The 18,505-nt window shown below is 53.0% G+C and overlaps 1 protein-coding gene across 1 annotated transcript; it reads left to right on the top strand.

Annotated features, from left to right (window-relative positions):
- The first annotated feature begins 311 nt into the window (after nucleotides 1-311).
- On the top strand, nucleotides 312-14,572 carry MAFK (MAF bZIP transcription factor K). The gene is made up of 3 exons (XM_086473018.1): nucleotides 312-330; nucleotides 8,372-8,451; nucleotides 9,655-14,572. Exons 2-3 carry the CDS (start codon nucleotides 8,416-8,418, stop codon nucleotides 10,087-10,089), a joined length of 471 nt encoding a protein of 156 aa, XP_086329144.1. The 5' UTR covers nucleotides 312-330; nucleotides 8,372-8,415; the 3' UTR covers nucleotides 10,090-14,572.
- The last annotated feature ends 3,933 nt before the right edge of the window (nucleotides 14,573-18,505 follow it).

Genomic DNA, 18,505 nt, shown 5'->3' with positions numbered 1-18,505 from the left:
CCTCCCCGCGCCCTTCCCCATGAATGAACCGCGCGGGCGTGGCCGAGGGGAGGGAAGGGGGGGAGGTGACGCGTCGCCGTCCGGGCGGGGCCAGGAGGGGTGACGCGCGGCGTGACGCGCCATGCCGGAAGCGGCGGGGGCGCTGGTTGGTCGGCGGCGCGGCGGGGGGGAGGGGGCCGCCCCGCGCTTGTTGTTGTCCGCGGGACTCGCTGGCAGGGAGGGAGGGAGCCGCGCAGCGCCCCCGCCGCCGCCCCCGCCGCCCCCCGCCGCCGCCGCCCCCCGCCGCCGCCCCCGCCCCGGGCGCGCGCGCGCGCACCCGCCGGCACGCAGGTGAGGAGCCGCTCGGGCGGGGCGGGGGGGGTTGGAGCTGGGGGGGGGGGGGGGGGGGGGCGCGGTCGCTCGCTGCCGCCGGTTGAAGGGGGGGGGGGGGGGGGGGGGTGGTCGGTTCAGCTCGGTCCGGTTCGGTCCGGTTGGGTCCGGTCGTGTCCGGTTGGGCGGGGGCGGGCGGGGCGGCTGAGGTAAAAGTGCTGAGTCACCACGGCGCCGGGCACGTGGTGCCGCCGCCCCTCGCACCGGGCCGGGCCGAGTCGAGCCGGGCCGAGCGGCGCACACGTGGGCCCCGGCGGGGCGGCGGTGTCGGGGCGGCCGCCCCGCGTTGGGGCAGCGGCGGGGGCTGGGGGAGCGCTGCCCGCGCACGCCGAGCGGCCCCTCGGCCAGGCAGCCCCAGGGAGCCGCGGTGGGGCGGGGGCTCGGTGGCTACCGGCGACCCGCGGTCACACCTTCCCCGCCGCTTCGAACGCAGCGTGGGGCCGGCGTTGCTCAATCGCCCGCGGGACGGGGCCGGCGCCTCCCCCCGCACCCCGGGAGATGGGGGGCTTGAGGTCCCCTCGGGTTTGCGCCTGGGTGATGCTTTCTTCTCTCTCGTGGTTGTTTTTATTCCCCCCCCCTCCGCCCCAAGGATGAGCGCGCAGCTTGGCTCTGCCTTTGAATGGCTCTTAAAATACATGTGAGGAAACCTGTTGTGACGCCGCGCGCTCCGCTGTCTAAAAATAGCTGCTTTTGTAGTACGGAGGGAGCTGGGGCGCAGCCGGTGCCGGGCAGCGTGGCAGCGGCGGTGGCCGGGTGTGGTGGCGGCCTCGGTGAGCCGCTCTCCGCCCCCGGTTATCGGGCGGGAGCAGCCGCTGGTGGGAAACACCGGCCGGGCTCCTCGCTCCCTGTCGGATGGGCTGGGGGGGGTGGTGTTTATCTCCTCCCAGTATGGCTTCTTTTTGGGCCGAGATGGGGAGAGGTGCGTGGTGTGTTCGGGCTGGTCCCGGAGTTGGTGGGAGGGGTGTGTGTGCAGGGGGGAAGCCCTGAAAACGGGGTGCTCTGAGGCTGCCTGGGGACGTGCCGGTGGGAGGAAAGGGGACGGTGACATTCTGGGAGCTGCCGCGTGACTGTCTGGTGGGCGCGGGACGGTTTGGGGATTTAGTCAGAAATGGGGTGGGTGGGGGAACCTCTTCCGACCTCCCGGTGGAGGCAGCGGCGTAAGGTGGGGAAACATCCAGGCCGTGAGCAAGGGGAACAGAGATCTCCAAACTCTCAGGGTCTGTTTGAGAAAGACCTCCTTCCTCCTCCTCTTCCTCAGGCTGAGAGCCCGCTCCCCTCCCTCGTGGGCTGCTCCGTGGAGGATTTATTTTACAGATTCTGCTGAAAGCAGGCCATGAGGTCTCAAATTAGGAACGAGCCCCCTTTGGGCAAAGTTGTTACAGAAAAGGGAAAGGCCTTCATTCTCACTTTCACCTGGCCGCCCCCCCCCCCCCCCCCCCCTTTACCCGCGTAGTCCTAAAGCTGAGCTGGGACAGTGGAGGGTGGGGGGAGCTGGTAGGAGGAAAGTGTTTCCCCAGAAAGCTGCACGCCTTTTTCTTGCACTTTCAGTTTTTATGAGCCCTGTGCGTCGAGAAGCGCAGCCCCGCGCCCTGACCTGGCACGTTGCGCCATGGGACAGCTGGGGTTTCAGCAGCAACCGAATTTACCTTGCGGTTTCTTGTCGCTGATGAAACGGGCGCGCGTTCCTCCGCGTTTCCCTCTCTCCTTCCGTGTGTTCGCCTGCTGCCTGCGGAGAAGCCTTCCTCGTGCAGTCACTTCCTAGAGGTGATGGACGCCGCGGTTGCCCAATGGCAGCACTCAAGGCTGCGCGGAACCGGAGTTAACTCTGCTCGCACCCGGTGGAGGTGCTGGACGGTGGTCTGGCAGCAACGGGGGCGATGGCCGCGAGATTGGGCCGTGCGGTGACTCTCGCCGTCAGGACACCTTGCTCGCTTCTGCGGGCTCTGAGCTTGTCAGGGCTTGGCACCTGAGCCGCGTTAGATGTTCCTGGCTGTGTGCTCGTAACCCTGCTTCGCAAGTGTCTCTGAAACAGAGGCAGAAATTTGTTTTGTTGGGGTTTTTTTTGTTTGCATGTCAAGGATGGCATGCTTTGTCACGTTTTATGTCGTTTCTGCTCTGTCGCCTGTCTCGGCAATCTGTTGCAGCAAGGGGTTCAGTACTGCTGTGCGCCTCCTGAAAGGGAAAAACGCGGATCAGCTCGATACGCTCTCGCTTCCATCGACATTGGAAGATGATTAATGGTGTGGAATGTGCTGCAGAACTTGGTATTGAAAATCTCTAGCCGTGTGAGATGTTTGGGAAGCAAAGAAAGGACAGCTGGAAGCGCTGGCCCCTGTGGCAGTCAGGGTTTGTGGGATAAGCTTGCTCACTGATCATTTTTGTAAACATCCAGCTGTGAAATACTTGAGCGGTGCTAGCACTTTCAATTATCAGGAAGTTTCAGGCTCAGCACCCTGTAGAGATGAACAAGCGGTTTCCACTTCTGTCTGAACTATTGTTTCAGGCTATCTTCAAACTCGGGCATGAAGTGAGCATGAGCAATGCAGTGCTCTGTGACCATTAGCACCAGAACTGGGCGGGGGGAAGGCGGTAATGAGAGTCATCACCCGGCCACTGAGCTCCTGAGCAGAGGGACAGGTGGCATAGCGATTCCCACTGCTTTGCAGTACTGCAGGACCCTAAATAGCGATGCTGTTATGTTCCGTTATTAGCAGTTGGTGAAGATGCCTGACTTGGTGGGTGACACGTGGGGTCAGGAGCAGTCAAGGTGGGAATCCCAGCTCTGCCCCAGGATCCATCTCTGCCTCCGAGCAAGTTACTTGTTGCTGAGTGGCTCAGCTTGGCTGTGTGGGGCAGATGCATCTCTGGGCTAGTGATGCTGAGACACAATTCTGGTGTAGCTCTGCCGTTTTATAAGTGTGTGGTGGAAAAAGCGCTGTGTGCTTGTGAGTACTGGGGCTGTCTGCTGCATACCTTTCCCCTTCAGCCACCTCCTCCATGAAGTTTTTGAGGTGACACACAAGCATACCCTCCTGGTGCTCTGTATCCTCTGCTCCCTAACCACAGGCTCTCTGCAGCATCTGACTAGGTTGTTTACCAAACCACTGAAGACTGTCTGATCTGTGTCCAGGCTTCCCCAGAGAGCGCCTCAGAGAGCTGTGTCCTGGCAGCTCTCAAATGTGCTCTGAAGGTTCCTGAATCTCCCCTTTGCTGCTGGATGCTGGTTCCGATCCATAAGGGAAATGGAAGGCTGGCCAGCTGGGCGAGGGCTGTGTGGAGCTCCTCTAGAACAGTAAACAGTGACTCACCCCCTCCTTGTGTCTTCTCTCTCTTCATGTCAAGTATATTGCCTCGCATATGCTTCTACTCTCTGATTCACACCATCAGCCCATCCCTCCCCGCTCTCATTACGAATGAGTGACAAGTGTCAGTCTGCCTTACAGGATGTGTGAAGATTGTCAGAGCAGGAGAATGGCTTTTTGAATGATGGGGAGGGGGATGGTGCTCTGCCTACCATGCTGCAATGTGCTGGAAATCCGTGTCGTGCCTCCGAGCGGCGGAGGCACAGCAATGAAGATTTCAGTATCTGTAGTTCCCTTCACCTGTCAGCTCAGATGTTATCCTTGGTAGGCACATCCGTTTGGCTAGCGCTCTGGAGCTGGGAATAACTTGTGGATAAATGAGAAATTTAACTAAAACAGCTGCCTGGGAATTAAATCGCCACATTTGGGAATGAGTAGAGAATTCCCTACATAACTGTTGGTGCTGAATTGAGATGCGATGTCAGAGATCTCCATCACTGCTTGAACCTTACGCTGTTTTTCTGCCCTCTGGAAGTCGTCGCTGGCCTGGCTGAAGGTGAGGGTTGCATGTTTTCAGTTTGCTGTACGTGTCTGAGGATGGAAGCTAAACACCAGCGGGGCTGTCTGCCAGGCACTCGTGTTCTGGCTGGGGTTGTCTTTCAGTGTAGAAAGAGTTTTAAAATTCAAGTTTATCCGCAGGTGTCGGCAGTGAGTTTATAGTAATTCCTTAATGCGTGACGCGCTTAGAAAGCCTTGTAGCGTGGAAAGTCTGAAATCTCATTCTGGCATGTATTCTTCCTTAATTGCAAGCCTTGTGTGGAAAGCCCTGTCCTACCTCTGCCCGAGTCAGATGGCTTTCTGCCGTCGTCCGCTTTCAAAGCAAAGGAACTGGGGATCTCTAGATGGTCCAAGCTGAGACTATTAGGCTTGGGATGTCAGCTGGAGACCTCCAGGTTTTTGGGAGAATGCTGCAAGAGGCATAGGAGTCATCGGAGAGAGGGAGAGGGGTGTTGGCAAGGCTGTCAATGGGTAACTTTATTGCAGAATTACAAGGGCTCTTTATGTAACCCACAGTCAAAACACTTGCTTTAAATACAAGTGTGGAGCTGCACTGGGAAAGCCTTTGCCCCTTACACTTGGTGTATTACTACTCGCCGCTTTATTTATGTAGTGTTCAAAGTGTGTCTTAGTGCTTACAAAATAGAGATGTAATGCGGTCCTTGTTCCAAAAAGCTGAGCTCCTAATTTTAGATGTGATGCAGCAAACGCAATTAAGTAAAGAAGGGCAGGAATAGGGTAAAGACTAAAAGGGTTCTAATAATCAAATCGCAGGCAGGGTCCCAGAAGACCCCTGTGCAGCATGTTCAGGGAATGCCGCTGGATGTGACATGTTTGCAGGGTGGTTTCTGATTTTTTGTTGTGGAGTTTTGCCTTCTAACAGTGGGAGATGCCATGCTGATTTTAGTTGTTTTTTTTTTTTAATAGCTAAATAGTCCCAAATAGTCCTGATGGGAAGGATTTTGTAGGTGGGGAGATGGAGCCCAAGGCCATGTTGGTGAGGGTTGTGAGTGTTGTATTGGTTTCGAGCGGAGCCCGAGCCACACCTGTGGGTTCACCTAGTGCAGAGATAAGACTCACCCTGGCACTCGTGTCGCAGTGTGAGACTTGAGCGTGTTGGAGTGCTGCTACTTGCACTACCAAATCCTGCCCTTAGGGTCGGGGCAGACCCCAATCTCTCACCCTCGTTTGAAGAGGGCCTGGTGTCACGATTCCTGACGGCGCCCTGAGCCTTCTTGCTCATCTCTGTGCCAGCAGCGGCTCTGGCACATCGCCCCTGGTGCAGTAAGAGGGATCCCAGCGCATCTAGGAGGGATCCCGGCCCATCTAGGGTGCTTTGGTGTGCAAGGGGAGACAAGACCCCGTACCAAGCGTCTGCCCAAGAATATGCAGGGTGAGGAGATGCTGCTTTGGTGACATGGAGCAACAGGTGACCAGAAGGGGCTTCGTCATGTGGAGCTGGAGCAATGGGTGGGAGGCAAGCCCACACGCTGACCCCCACCGAAGGCAACCTCCCACCCCTCGGCTCTTGTTTTCCACGATATCTTACGTTTCTTTCCATCTCCGCGTGGCCAAGCGTCCCTGTTCAGTTTTTCCATCGGCTGGCGTAGAAAGCGCTTTGAAGACGCGCTGGGTGAGGATCAAAAGGGTTTTTTTGTGTAATCGGTGGGTGTGACGGGACTGTCGTCGGCCTCCCCCTCCGTTTTGACTTTCCTTTTCCGGTTTTCGCAGCGCGGAGTGCCGCCAGTGGGCCGGCAGCGTGCCCCTTCCCTTGTAGGGATGGGGGCGGCGAGGGAGGGGGGATGCCGAGGGAAGGAAGAGTTTCTGATGCTGTGGGAATGTGAGCGCTCCAACTCTGTAAACAGCTGGTGACTCACTGCATAACTATGGCACCAACTGCCTGCGCGTCTGCAGGGAGGGGGCTGCCGGCCGCTTCCTTTACACACTGGCAGCGCCTCTGCTCTCCTGAACTCGCCGGGACCGCTTGGCCAAGACGAGGAGCTTTTTCCTTCCTCCTCCTCCTCCTCCGCGCTAGCGCCTACGTCTGCGCCTCCGGCCTGGAGGTAGGGGTGGGCGCTGAACGCCCGGTGCGGAGGGCAAGCGATGGATGGCGAGAGGGCAAGCGATGGGGACTGAAGAGGTGCCCGTGCCTGCGGGAGATCCTGCCCGCCTGCAAAACACGCGGTGTGGCAGCAGCCAGAGGTCGGGTGCGTCTCCGTCCCTCGCAGGAGGCGGCTGCGGGGCTGGGATTTGCTCCCTTGCCCCATGCACAGCCTGCTCTGGCAGCCCCCCCTGGTGAGGCAAGGGCTGCTGGAGGTGTGTGCTCAGGGTGGGGTTCAGTGCTGGAGGAGAGGAGGGAAGGACTCAGTGATGCTCTAGAAAATGCAGCGCACACCAGTTGCTGTAAGTGGTCCATTCATCACGGAGCATCTTGGCTTGTGCGCTGTGCGGCTGTCCTTGTCCCTCCTCCAGACAGGGAGAGCTGTGCTGTCTCGGGCTTAAAAATAGAGGAGGTGCCTAAATACGCTCCCTAATATCTAGGATAGTATCTCGCAGCTTTGCACTTAGGGGATTATTTTTCCCCGCTTTCCCTGCTCTTCATCTTGATTTTTACGTAAGTTGTGTGATGATGAGGCGTCTTGACTGATAAAAGTCAAGTGACAGCAGCGCGGGCTGAGCCAGCACCTTCACCCACGCAGCTCCCACTGGTCCCCGCACCCCACCTTTGCACCCCCCCAAATCCCACCGCCCCCTGTTTGCAGATATGAATGAGTTTGTTTACTCTCCGACGACCTCGTGATGTCTTTGCACAGACATGACCTGAAGTCATTATTGCTTTTGGGCTTCTCTGTTTCCATGGCGACTGTCTCTGGGTTGGCTACTTTCCCAAGGTCACCATGGCAACTATCAGAAGGGAATCATGCTTGGGATGCTTTGGCTGGATTTTTCATGAATGATTAGGATGTGTGACACGATGCAGACGTGGAAATGGGGAGGGTTTGGGCTGGGCTGGTGGAGGGGGGGAAGAGAGAGAGAGGACTCCTGCCAGACAGGCTGCGGTGCCGCTGGGCGTGCAGCCCTCGAAGCCACCGTGCGTCGGGGGGGGGGGCACTGGCGCCTCGCACCCTCCCCGCTGGGGGAGCGATAGGCAGAGGCTGTGATGGTGGCACGGCTGCAGTCGCCTCTCTCGCGGTAGGTACCCATCGGACCGCCGTGCTGCCGTCACCGTGCGGGGTGAAGGTTTTGGGTGGAGGTGCAGGCAGGTGGATTCTCTGCAAGGCAGCGATCGAAGGGGTGTAGTCGCTGGCTAAGGTGAGAGTGAAGGGCAGTGTCTCGGCAGGGGATGGTCTCTCTGTCAGTGGACGTGTCTCCATGTCACTAGAAATAACCAGACAGGTCAGCTCTGGCAGCGTGGGGCTGAGAGGATAGGGAAGCAACAGTCTTGGTGCATTGGGAGAGGCGAACTCCTGCCTTGCTTTGTTATCGGGGGGCTTTTGTTTCTGTTGTTTGGGTTTTCTGGTAGCGTCTCCTTTGGGTGGGGACGGCACTGAAAGCAGGTTACAAACCAGGCAGCTTCTTTCTGGGTTGCTGATTCAATTTCGAGCCGGGTTAATAATAAGCAAAATAAGAATGAAGGGAGTTGTTTTCTTGTGGCTTTTCAGTGCCTTTTATGAGCGGAGGTAACTCTTAATTCAGTCCCTAATAGGCCATTCTGAGCGTCTGGGATTCCTCTGGAGGGAGGTGAGCGAGTGACTGGGCCTGGGAGGCCGCACTCTGCGCTCCCCTCGAGAAGGGGTGGCACATTGTATGGTGGTTAGCGTAACTGTTGTTTACAGACAGGAGCTGGTGCCCTTTCCCTCCTCCCTGCCCTGTCTTCCCTGCTTAATCTTAGTGTAGTTAATAGCAAAATAGGAGGTCTTTAGCGTTAAAAAGCAATGCACTTGTCAACACGAATTTCTCTTTCTTGTCTCTGAATGGGGTAAACTGATCTCTGAATCCATCCCAGTATTTTAAACAACTTTGGGGTGATTTCTTTTAATGCTGGTTGAGTTGGGGTTTTGGGCTATGTGTGTTGGGTATCTTCTTCCTACCTTCATCTCTGAGATTACTGTAACCTGAAAATCTTGTTTTGTTTTTTCCAGTTGCAATTTCTGAGCAGTTTTGTCCGGAAGACTGTGCTCAGGTTATGACGACTAATCCCAAACCGAACAAGGCATTAAAGGTAGGGAAGAAAGCCGAGTGGGTGATGCTGGGTGGCAGGGGAGGCTGTCGCAGAACTGTGCTCTGTGCGACGTCAGTCGTACCCGACTGTTCTTTTTCATTCTGAGAGACTCTTACAAATGGGTGCTGGTACAATTTCCCACTATCTACAGGAAAGTTTAGGATAGAAGAATAGCAGCAATTCCCAGAAAGAAGTCTAAAGTCTTTGGGATGGCATGGAGGCTAGTGTATCCCTGTTGCTATCCAAGAGTCTTTTGACTGTAGCAGATATTGGCAGCATCCTGAAACCAGTGCTCCCACGCTGCCAATGAAGTACTTCTGCACTTGGGACTGGGAGGCGCTGGGAAAAGGACCTGTTCAGCTGGTGTTTCTCAGGTCCATGAGACAGTAGATGCCTCGGACACACCGACTTGGTGGTGGTCTGCGCATGGGTTGTGCATGCGCTATGGCAGTTTCTTTCCAGTGTCTTAGCTCTTCATTCCAGATGTCCTGCAGTCTCTGAAGAGTCAAAAGGATGATGGCTTAAAGGTTCTAGGCTTGATGCTCTTAAAGGTCTTTTCCAACCTAAGTGATTCTGTGATTCTGAAAGTAATTGTGGCAGCAAACCTGATTGAGAAAAAGGCACAAGGCCTTGCTGTCTTTCTCACGAAACTTCAGGCTCTGATCTGTGCACCAGGAAAACCAAATCAGGCTGTGGTGCTTGAAACCACCCAGGTTTGGTTTTGTTTTCTACTTGGATGAGCGGTCTTCAATGAAAAGCCACAAAATGCTGAATTAAACCCTGCATACGAGTGGCTATTCTGCTTCTGAGATGCTGCACTGGTGTCTCAGCCATAATGGTGGGAAAAGGTGTCATCTTTAGCATTCGGTATGAATTCTGGGTCCAGACAAAGGAACACAAAGGGCTTCAGTCTGCCTTACATTTATCTCCTCAAAAATCCTACTCTTCAGTTCATACTGGGTGTGTCGGGCTCACTGCTTTCTCTGACTTAAGAGGGTTTCCCAAATCCAGACGACAGCAGTGGTCAGATCTCTATCTTGTTTTACACAGGTGCTTTAGTGGAGCATGTGTTCTCTACAGTGCTTCAGGGGTGTTTTCCAGGTAGGGGTGTCACGTTGCTGAGGGGTGGCCTGTCTCTCTTCACTGTCCAGAACATCTGTTCACGTAGGGTTACTGCTACCCCTGTGCTGTTGGTATTTGCAGGTAAAGGAGGAGTCAGGAGAGAATGCCCCAGTGCTGAGTGATGATGAACTCGTGTCAATGTCTGTACGGGAGCTGAACCAGCACCTGAGGGGTCTCACCAAAGAGGAGGTCATCCGTCTGAAGCAGCGGAGGCGCACGCTGAAGAACCGGGGCTACGCTGCCAGCTGCCGCATCAAGCGCGTGACTCAGAAAGAGGAGCTAGAGAGGCAGCGGGTTGAGCTGCAGCAAGAGGTGGAGAAGCTGGCCAGAGAAAACAGCAGCATGAAGCTAGAGCTGGACGCCTTGCGCTCCAAGTACGAAGCACTCCAGACCTTTGCTCGTACTGTGGCGCGAGGGCCTATCACCCCGACCAAAGTTGCCACCACCAGTGTCATCACCATCGTGAAATCAGCTGAAATCTCATCCAGTTCTGTGCCGTTTTCAGCAGCGTCCTAGTGCCCTCCGTGGGGGGAACTAGCAGCCTTTCAGAGGGGAGGGGAAAAGGCTCTTATGCATTGTTCCGGAGTCCTTGGTCACGTCAAGAATTGGCATTTTAACAGTTCTCTTCCAAAAGTGCAAAAAATAGGGGAAAAAAAAGAAAAAAAAGGAAAAAAAAAAAACCCAAACCTACAAAGGGAACTTAACTGGCTGCTTCTATCTGGACTCGGTGGCTCCATCAACTTCTTGTGTCCAGGATTTGAGCTCTGTATGCAGTACAATTTGCAAGATCTGCTTCCTCCTTCCCCCTGCCTCCCCAAACCCCTCTCAGCCGTGGGCAGCTTTCCAGCTGGGAGAAGATACCTGAGGAGCCTCTGGAATCTTCGTGAATGATGCTGAAGAGCCAGGAAACAGATGGACCGTAGAAATCATCATGTGAGATGAATGTATGGAAAAAAAGTTTCCTTTAGTGGCATCCTACTCCCTGTAAGAAGGGCTCCCCTACCTTCCCTGCTTCCATCTGATATTATGAGGGCAGGGATATAGGCTTTTTGGATTAGGTTTCATCCTGCTATGAGTGGATGGAAGTGGGAGGATGATGGAGACTAATGCTTGGGTCTGACCACGCCCATTAGGAATAACCTTTTGTTTTCAATCCATGCTGTTAAAATATGGAAAAATATGTATTTTACATATTTTAATATGCCCCATTACCTGTGTGGCCTATAAAAACTACATTGCAGCCTCCTTTATTCCAAGCCCAAGTTTCCCAATAGCTCCTTCCCTGAGGTGTGCCTGTGAATTGGGTATATTTATGCAGTTTATTTCTTCCAAATGATCCGCAGTCTTGAAGTAGCAGCCTTTTTTTTTTTTCTGGATTCCCTGAAGCTCAAGGGAAGGAGGCACAGCAAATGCTAAATGAAAAGCTGTGTGATGGGGAGGAGAAGGGGAGACAAGGAGGAAAAATGCTGCAAGTTATTACCGGGTGGAGGCAGAACTGGCTGTGAGAAGGTGGGACAGTTTTGCTGGGATCAGCACTATGAGAAGGGGTTTGTGCAGAGTATTTTGGAAAGATGTTTTTAAAGCACTGAAGTGTAACTAGAGGGCAATAGCATTCAGACGGGAGAGAAGATACAGAGCCTCCTCTTTGACAAAAGCATTGGTAGCTTAGCGATGAACATCCCAGCTGGAGAGCTGGGTTCGCCAGTCTTTGATGACCAGAGAAGGGCTATGGGGATGTCAGATGGGAGCTGGAAGAGTCTTTTCCTCTCCATAGCATGTCAGGCGCTGAAGTTGGGATCCAAAGAGTACAGTGAACAACCCTCAGTGTTCAGACAACCTGTGTGAATGTGACCCTGAAACTTGATGCTTTCTTGCGAATGGGTGAATTATCCCGAGAGGCGCACGGAAGGCAGGATGGAAAATCGATGTGTGTGTAGGAGATGGAAGAATTGGGATTGAGAAGTCGTTCATATGGCTCTGAGCAATGGTTTGGGAGAGGGATTTCTGGTTTGGAATGGGCAGGAGGTGGGAAGCCAAAAGGAGAGATTCTGCTGTTGCGCAGCAGCGCTGAAAAGACGAATGTTTCCAGGTCACTGTAAAAAAAAAAAAAATAGCTATGTTGGTGTTTGTGTGTTTTGTTGTTGTTTTATTTTTTTTGTTTGTTTTTGAAGTAGGAAAGAAAAGGGACTGTGAGTTTTGCAGGTCAGAGACTTGTGGAATGGACGATGCCTGTTGTCACACAGGTGAGAAGAGAATGAGATTGCTGAAGTTTAAGATGAGGAGAAGAGCTTAGAGGATTTGGGCTCCAGAACAGAAAACAAAGATCACAGAGAATTCACGAGTGTTTTGGACTGAAAGAGAATAATGAAGTGCCACTGTTGTTGCAAAGGGGACAGTGAACTGGCATCTGACACCCAGTATAATTTGTTGTTTGAGGCTTTGTCTTGCCTTGAATGGCAGTAAGTTTGTAGAAATTTAGTGAAGCCCTACTTATCTTTGGAAGAAGTTGTTAGCTTGCTTTTTTCTTTTTTTTTCACCTTGTCATCGGAGTCTCTGGATTTCCCAGGAGGGTCCTTTGTGAAATAGGTTAATGAAAAGAGAAACCTCAGACTTGGTTCTCGTTCAGTCCTCAACATCGACATCTGTGACCTTACTGAGCCAGAAAGGGTGTAAGTGAAACGCTTCCTGAAGGCTTGTTACCCCTGCCAGATCCATGTGTTATGGAGGGGAGCAGGGGGTTTCCTTCAAGTGGTTTTTCCAACACGTAGAGTTTGGATGACACTTAGCGTTACCTCATTTCTCCTCCACTCCCTCCCTATCTCCAAACAGGCAGATCAGTGTCCTGTGTATCAGTACCAGTTATTGACTCCCACAGCAGAAGCTGAGGAAGAGAAAGATGTTATTGTCATTTCCTGGTCCTCTCATGTTCTCCAGCTCGCAGACATTGGAAACTTTCCCAGACCTTACAGGTGCCTCCGAAAACAGGCAAAATGGAGACTCCTGGCACTGTTGGGGCTTTAAATGAAAACTTTAATGAAAAAGGCCAGTTGACTTGAAAATGCCCAAATGCTTCCAGTCTTTAAAACAGCTCCAGAGCTCCATAGCATTCCTGGCTAGATAGGAACACCCTCTGGCTGCCCTTAACCCCCCGCCAGGGGAGATCAGACCAGTCGCACCAAGGGGGACGGAAGTCGAACTTTGTTCTGTGGGGTCTTCTTGCTGTTGGAATGAGTTGAGAAACATATCTTTACGTGGCACTTCCCTTGCGGCCAAGTATTTCTTTTTTTCCAGTTCTTGGAAGGGTGCCAAAGGCTTGTCCAAGTGGTTGCTAGTTTAGTGCTGGTAGGCACTTAAATCTCTGGTCACTCGATAAAGAACAAGAGGCCTGGGTGTTGTTAAAGCTGTTGATACCATAGCCATGGTAGGTAATCCATATTGGATATCCATAAGGACCACGTGGAAATATTTAAAGAGAGAGAAATATATATATAAATATATAATTATATACATTTTATCGTACAGATTTTTCGTAAAAAAAAAAATAATTTTTTTTCCAAGTTTGATACTGTAAATCTTTATTAAAAGAAATTGCCAGTCCAGGGCTCCCTGGGTGGTGACCTGGAGGGGAATGAAATGTCCTGGCTAAACTTCCACAGAGGGATCAGAATTGCAAGGTAATGTGGAGGGAGGAATGACCCGAAAGCTGTTGACCATGTTGGAGATCCAGCTCCTCCACCCTCCTACCTGGAGGGCCCTCCAGCTTGGGGTTGTCACATTGCATTCCTCTGGGGGTCGGTTTGTTTCTGTTGTGTTTTTTTTTTTGTTCTGTTTTGTTTTGTTTTTCTCTCCGTCCTGCACTTGCAAACCTGACACCCAGGGCGAGCGCCACGTGGGGAGCTGGCTGCTGCTCGCGGGGTCACCCCGGCGGCTCCGGCAGCGCTCCCCCACAGCCGAACCTCTCGCTTGTCTCTTTGCTGCAGTAGTTTGGATGCTGGGGCTCCCTTCTCTGCCCCTCTTAATTTGTAAACCCCCTGCCCCACTGAGGAGCGGGGGGCTCTGGATTTGAGTGCTGGGATCCTCTCCCCTGGGCTTGGCCTTTCTTTGGTTGCTCCCCATCCGCAGTGTGACGTGGGAACCGCGGGCTGGGCAGGAGGCAGGAGAAGACGAAAGCGTTGGGCAGGGACCGGGAGGGACATCTCTGTTCTTGTAGACGTGTTTGCTGTGCTCTGTTGGGAGTGGGGAACCTTTCCCTCCAGGGCAGCTCCAGATCCCTTTGAAGCAAGTCAGCGTCTCTGCTCTTGCCCAACTCTACCGTCTGCCAGAGGAGACCAGACTGCCAAGCGCAAGCTTAGAGAGACCTGGGTGACACCGCAGCTCCGGGGATGGCTGGGGAGGGGACAAGGTGCTGGTGGGTGACAGCTGGTGTGGAGGCGAGCTGTGGCAGGGCCGGGCACGGTGCCTCGGGCGTATGGAGCGGTCAGGCCACTGGACGGCTCAGACCCGGGGAGGAGGAGAAGGTGGCATTTTTTTTCTCTCTCTAATCATTTAAACTTCATTGTCATGATTGTTTTTATTTAAAAAAAAAAAAAAAAAAGAAACAAAACAAAAACGAAAAACTTTTGTAACGTGGATTTGTTTTCCTTCGTCTGTATTTCAGTCTGCTGGGGTGTTTCCGTAGATGGTGGATACTTGCTTTCGTTTTTTTTTTTTTTTAAATGATAGAAGTCTTCTGTTTTAAGTTGTTTTTTATCACCAGCTCATTCTATCCTCTGTGGTTACTCAGTAATTTCATTTCAATATTTATTTTTGTGCTGCTTTTTTATTATAAAATAAATTATTGATATACCAAGCAATGTGGATTCCTGTTTGTAAGGCGAATAGCCCTGTGTATGTGTCCATTACTTTCTCTTGACAGCCACAACGTAATTTATTGCTGTAAATTTAGCTGCAGTGACTGGTTTTTTTGTACCTTTCCAATAAAGCATTTTCTGGTTTCAGACTTGCCCTGGTCTATGGTCAGCATTTTGGAGCTTGAATTGATCTTCAGTGGAGTGTTTTCTTCAGTTTTCTTGCCTGCCCATCCCTGGTGCAGCATACAGCTGACCGTTGGCTGCGGCGCTGCTGGTGAGCGATGTGTTTTTGGGAGGCAGGCTGGGCTAAAGCAGCGGCTGCTCGGGCTTTTGCAAGCATCTGACCCAGCCCAGCATAGCCGGCTCCCTCATCTCCCAGCCTTTCTGTGGTGCTTCCTTGGGAAGATGCTCAAGGGATAGCTCTTGTCTAAGCTGCTTGCCTGGTAGATCTCATGCTCAGAGCATGTGTATCTGTTCTCCCAACCCAGGCTCCACCTTAGTGTGTAATCAGTCGGTATTTATGGTAGCACAAGCAGGGACTGATAGCTGAGCAGGCAGCTGCCTGCAGTCGTGATAGCTGGCTGTGCGAGACCACTCGTGGCTTGGAGACCCTGTGCTATGAGATGGGTCACAGTGCTGGAGAGAGCACCGGCTCTCACCCCCCAGCACCTCATTCCCCTCTCCTTCCTTGGGCTGTGAAATATCCCTTCACTGCTTTCGTATGCGACTGCTTGTGAATAAACTGCTTTAACCCCTTATGTCAATACTTCATCTTTCTGTTTTTCCCTGATTGCGATTTAAAGAGGTGGTACCTTGTGTCAGTGAGCTCCTAGGGGCCATGTTAGCTTTAATCCCCTGTTCCAAGTGGTCGATTTTCTTTAGGGGACAGCTGAAGGAGCAAAATGCTTGACCTGTACTGGGTTGAGGCAATAGGTTGGAGTCAGGCGGGTGTGCTGGCCAAAGTTGGAATTAGAGGTAGGGCAAAGTGGAGAGAAGCAGGTCTGAAAAGGCTTTGTGTGTCAACAAGTAATGGATGGTCATTAGGTGCCAGAGGTGGGGCCAGGCAGGCTTGGCTGAGCAGGGGTGTGGGTGAAGCCTAAGGGGTGATTGCAGTCACTGTGCTGAGCAAGAAAATCATCAGCTGCTTTAGCTCCTGCCTGGAGAGATAGCAGTGAGGAGCCATTGGTGGCAGAGAGGAGAAGGGAGGTGGGCCAGTTGTGTCTGCTGGAGGGATGGAGGAGCATTAGCTCAGGAGGAAAAGGGCATCAGGAATGGGCCGGGTGGAGGTTCATCAGTGAAGGGAAGATCAACCTTCGCCATGCTTAGGGGAGGAGAAAGACCTAGAGCTGGGGGGAGAAGAGTGAGTCTGAACAGGGCTCCAAGAGCACAGATCCTGCTCTCTGATGAAGGTCTGGCAGTCGGCTCTGTCAACAGCTGGGCCCAAGGACTTGCTGGTAGGTGCTAGCACCCAAAACCCAAAAGTTTCTCTGCCTCCAACTGGGCACTGCAGGATGAGCATCTGTGTGAGAGCTCTGCTCTGGCTCTGGCCACCTTCCTTCCCCTTTGCTCGTAGGAAGCGTGTCAGCCCCAGCTCTTGCTGGTGCAACTGCAGGGTGAGGATGTGTCCCTGACATGAGCAGGTTGTAAACCTGCCTGACCCAAGCCCAAAAAGCACCAGGAGAACTGATAGCTGCAGCCCAGCCTTGTCCTTGGGGAAAGCCTGAGGACAAGTGACAACTGGAAAACAAATCTGCCGACCACTGGAGCCTGCTGCTGGCGGTGATAAAAACCTGTTCCTCCCAAGCTGCCTGCTGGCATGGTTCCAGGCACAACCAGGCTCCTGTGTAGGTCACTCATGTGCTCGCCGCCAGCTTTCCCCATGTCCTTGCTGAAGAGGTGGAGGAGACACGTTGGCAGAGGAGCACAGGACCGTGTCTGCTGGGGAACGCGTTCAGTCTGCAACACCGTTGGTATTTCTGTTCCCCATGGATGCGTTTTGACAGCGTAACGGTTTGAGGGCCGTGACAATGCCCAGCCTGAGCTGTGAGCTCTTGCCTCTCTCCCTCTCCAAGAAAAAGGATGACCAGGAGGCCAAGCTCGCGCCTGCTGGAGAGGGGAGCGTTGCCTGCTGTTGCACGGCGCAGCAGCCAGCTGGTGTCCAGCCCAGCACGGCTCCTTCAGGCTGGTATCACACTGCTGACTTGGATGAGTCACAGCTGATTCCCCCCTCCCTTGTTTTGCTTGCAAGAAAGACCTGTTTTACATATAATACAGTAATCAGGGCTTGACATAAATAGGCAAATGTTATTGTCTGCAGTGGGAATTGCACCTGCTGGCAAGAGCCATGAATGCAGCCCATTATGCACCAGAGTTGATCATTTGTGCAATGAAGTACAACTACGTTTCTTGCTGTGTTCTTGTGCAAGTCTTTATCTCAGTGGCCGCGAGCGCGCCGACAGATGTGCCATCATCATCTTTGCAGTCTGTCCTCGCCCCAGGAGCTGGGGCAGCCGCTGTTCCTGCAGCTGTGGCCAGCCCTCTCCCAGAGGGGAGAAGACCAAGATGTTCAGCTGAGAGATGTCCCTGCTTTGGTGCTGGCTGCCTCCCAAAGCCAAGCAGCCTCATCCATGAGCACCGAGGCTGCACTTTGTGGGGAGGAGGGTCCTGCTCCCAGGGTGAGCAGGACCCTGGATGGATGCCTGGATGCACAGTGTGTACGGGTCTTGTTTGTGGGTCTCATCACAGGGAAGGGGCCAGTGGTCTCACTGGCTGAGCAGGTATGAGCAGCAGTGCTTTGGAGCAGAAGGACTTGTAAGACTGGCTTAGCTATACAGGCTGCTCGTGTGGAGTCCGGGCTTCCAGCACGGTAAGATTCGTCCAATAATAATAAATAGAAGTTGTCTTGGTGCTGGAGTCTGGGCTTAGCTTGGCTAAAGTGGATCCAGCACCTCTGAACTGCTGCATCCACAGCTTGGGTGAGGGTTGGAAGAGGTGCAGTGCAAGGAGAGGAAGCGGGGGGCACACACACTCTTCGTGGTGTGAAAAGATAAGCACAAGTCCCGTGGGAATGGCAAGAAGTGCAGGATGCTGCGTGTGCAGGTATTTCTGCTGGGCCAGCATTGAGGGGCAGGGAGGACGCTGAGCTTAGGAGCATCAGCATTAGAGCAGGAACAGGCAGATTGTGAGCTTGCTTGCTGAGCTAAGTGAAAACACTTGCTCACTCTGTGGTAGAAATTGCTGTTTATTAGAAAAAAAATTCATAAATAAAATAATTTCATGTTGTGATTTACATTTTGCAGCTTAACAGCGGGATAAAAAAAAAAAAGTTGTGTGTAAAACAGCTCTAAGCCTTACCCATTGGTTGGTTTGCCTCATGACTGCAAATCTGAGGCTGTAGACTTGCCTTTGTCCTTTCACTACCCAGCTCCCACCCTCAAACAGCCTGGACAGTGCCTAAGTAAGTTCCCAGGGATCATTTAATTAACAGGGGAATAGAAATTGGATTATTTTTTTTTTTTTAAATGGGGAAGAAAAAATCAGAGGGGAGGTTTGATGGAAGGATGTGCGCTCTCCGTTACGGGGAGAATCCCTCTATGCAGCATCTTCCACTGCCAGTGGTCCTGCCCCAAGCGGCAGCAGCCCCCAGCACCTCTCCATCCCTGCCACCGTCACCCAGCCAGGCTGAGTTCCCGCCTGCCTTCCCACAGGTTAGGCAAAGCCCAGGGACGGTAAATAGCAAAGGGTTAGGAGAAACAGACTATTCCCAGTAAGCGCATTCCTACCGCCACCAGTCACGGTCTGGTTCCCTAATAAAGACTCTGATAAGGAAGCTGGAATCCCTTTTAACTTCTGATCCATTCAGAGATAAGTTGGTTTAGACATAAACAAGTGCTTCTGTCACCAGCTGTTCTCAGAAATGCAGCTGGAAGACCCTGTGTTAGCCCCAGCGAGGTCCTGCTGCTGCTCCTGGGGGAGTTACTCAGACAGCTGCATCCCCATCTGGAGGGAGAAGAGGATGACTTATTCTTCCTCTCTGGTAAAGGTCTTCTGCACAACTCCGTAGGCTTTTCTGGGAGAAGGAG

Source organism: Leptosomus discolor, chromosome 14 (genome assembly GCF_034619465.1).
Source record: "Leptosomus discolor isolate bLepDis1 chromosome 14, bLepDis1.hap2, whole genome shotgun sequence".
Classification (NCBI taxonomy): domain Eukaryota; kingdom Metazoa; phylum Chordata; class Aves; order Leptosomiformes; family Leptosomidae; genus Leptosomus; species Leptosomus discolor.
The sequence above is the reverse complement of the archived record's forward strand: the minus strand, read 5'-3'. Positions and strand labels throughout refer to the sequence as shown.

What these genes read in the sequence shown, in the direction of transcription:
- MAFK (XM_086473018.1), top strand. Translation starts at nt 8,416, where the DNA reads ATGACGACTAATCCCAAACCGAACAAGGCATTAAAG. An exon ending in AACCGAACAAGGCATTAAAG is followed by an intron (nt 8,452 to 9,654) that starts GTAGGGAAGAAA and finishes TGGTATTTGCAG; the next exon opens with GTAAAGGAGGAGTCAGGAGA.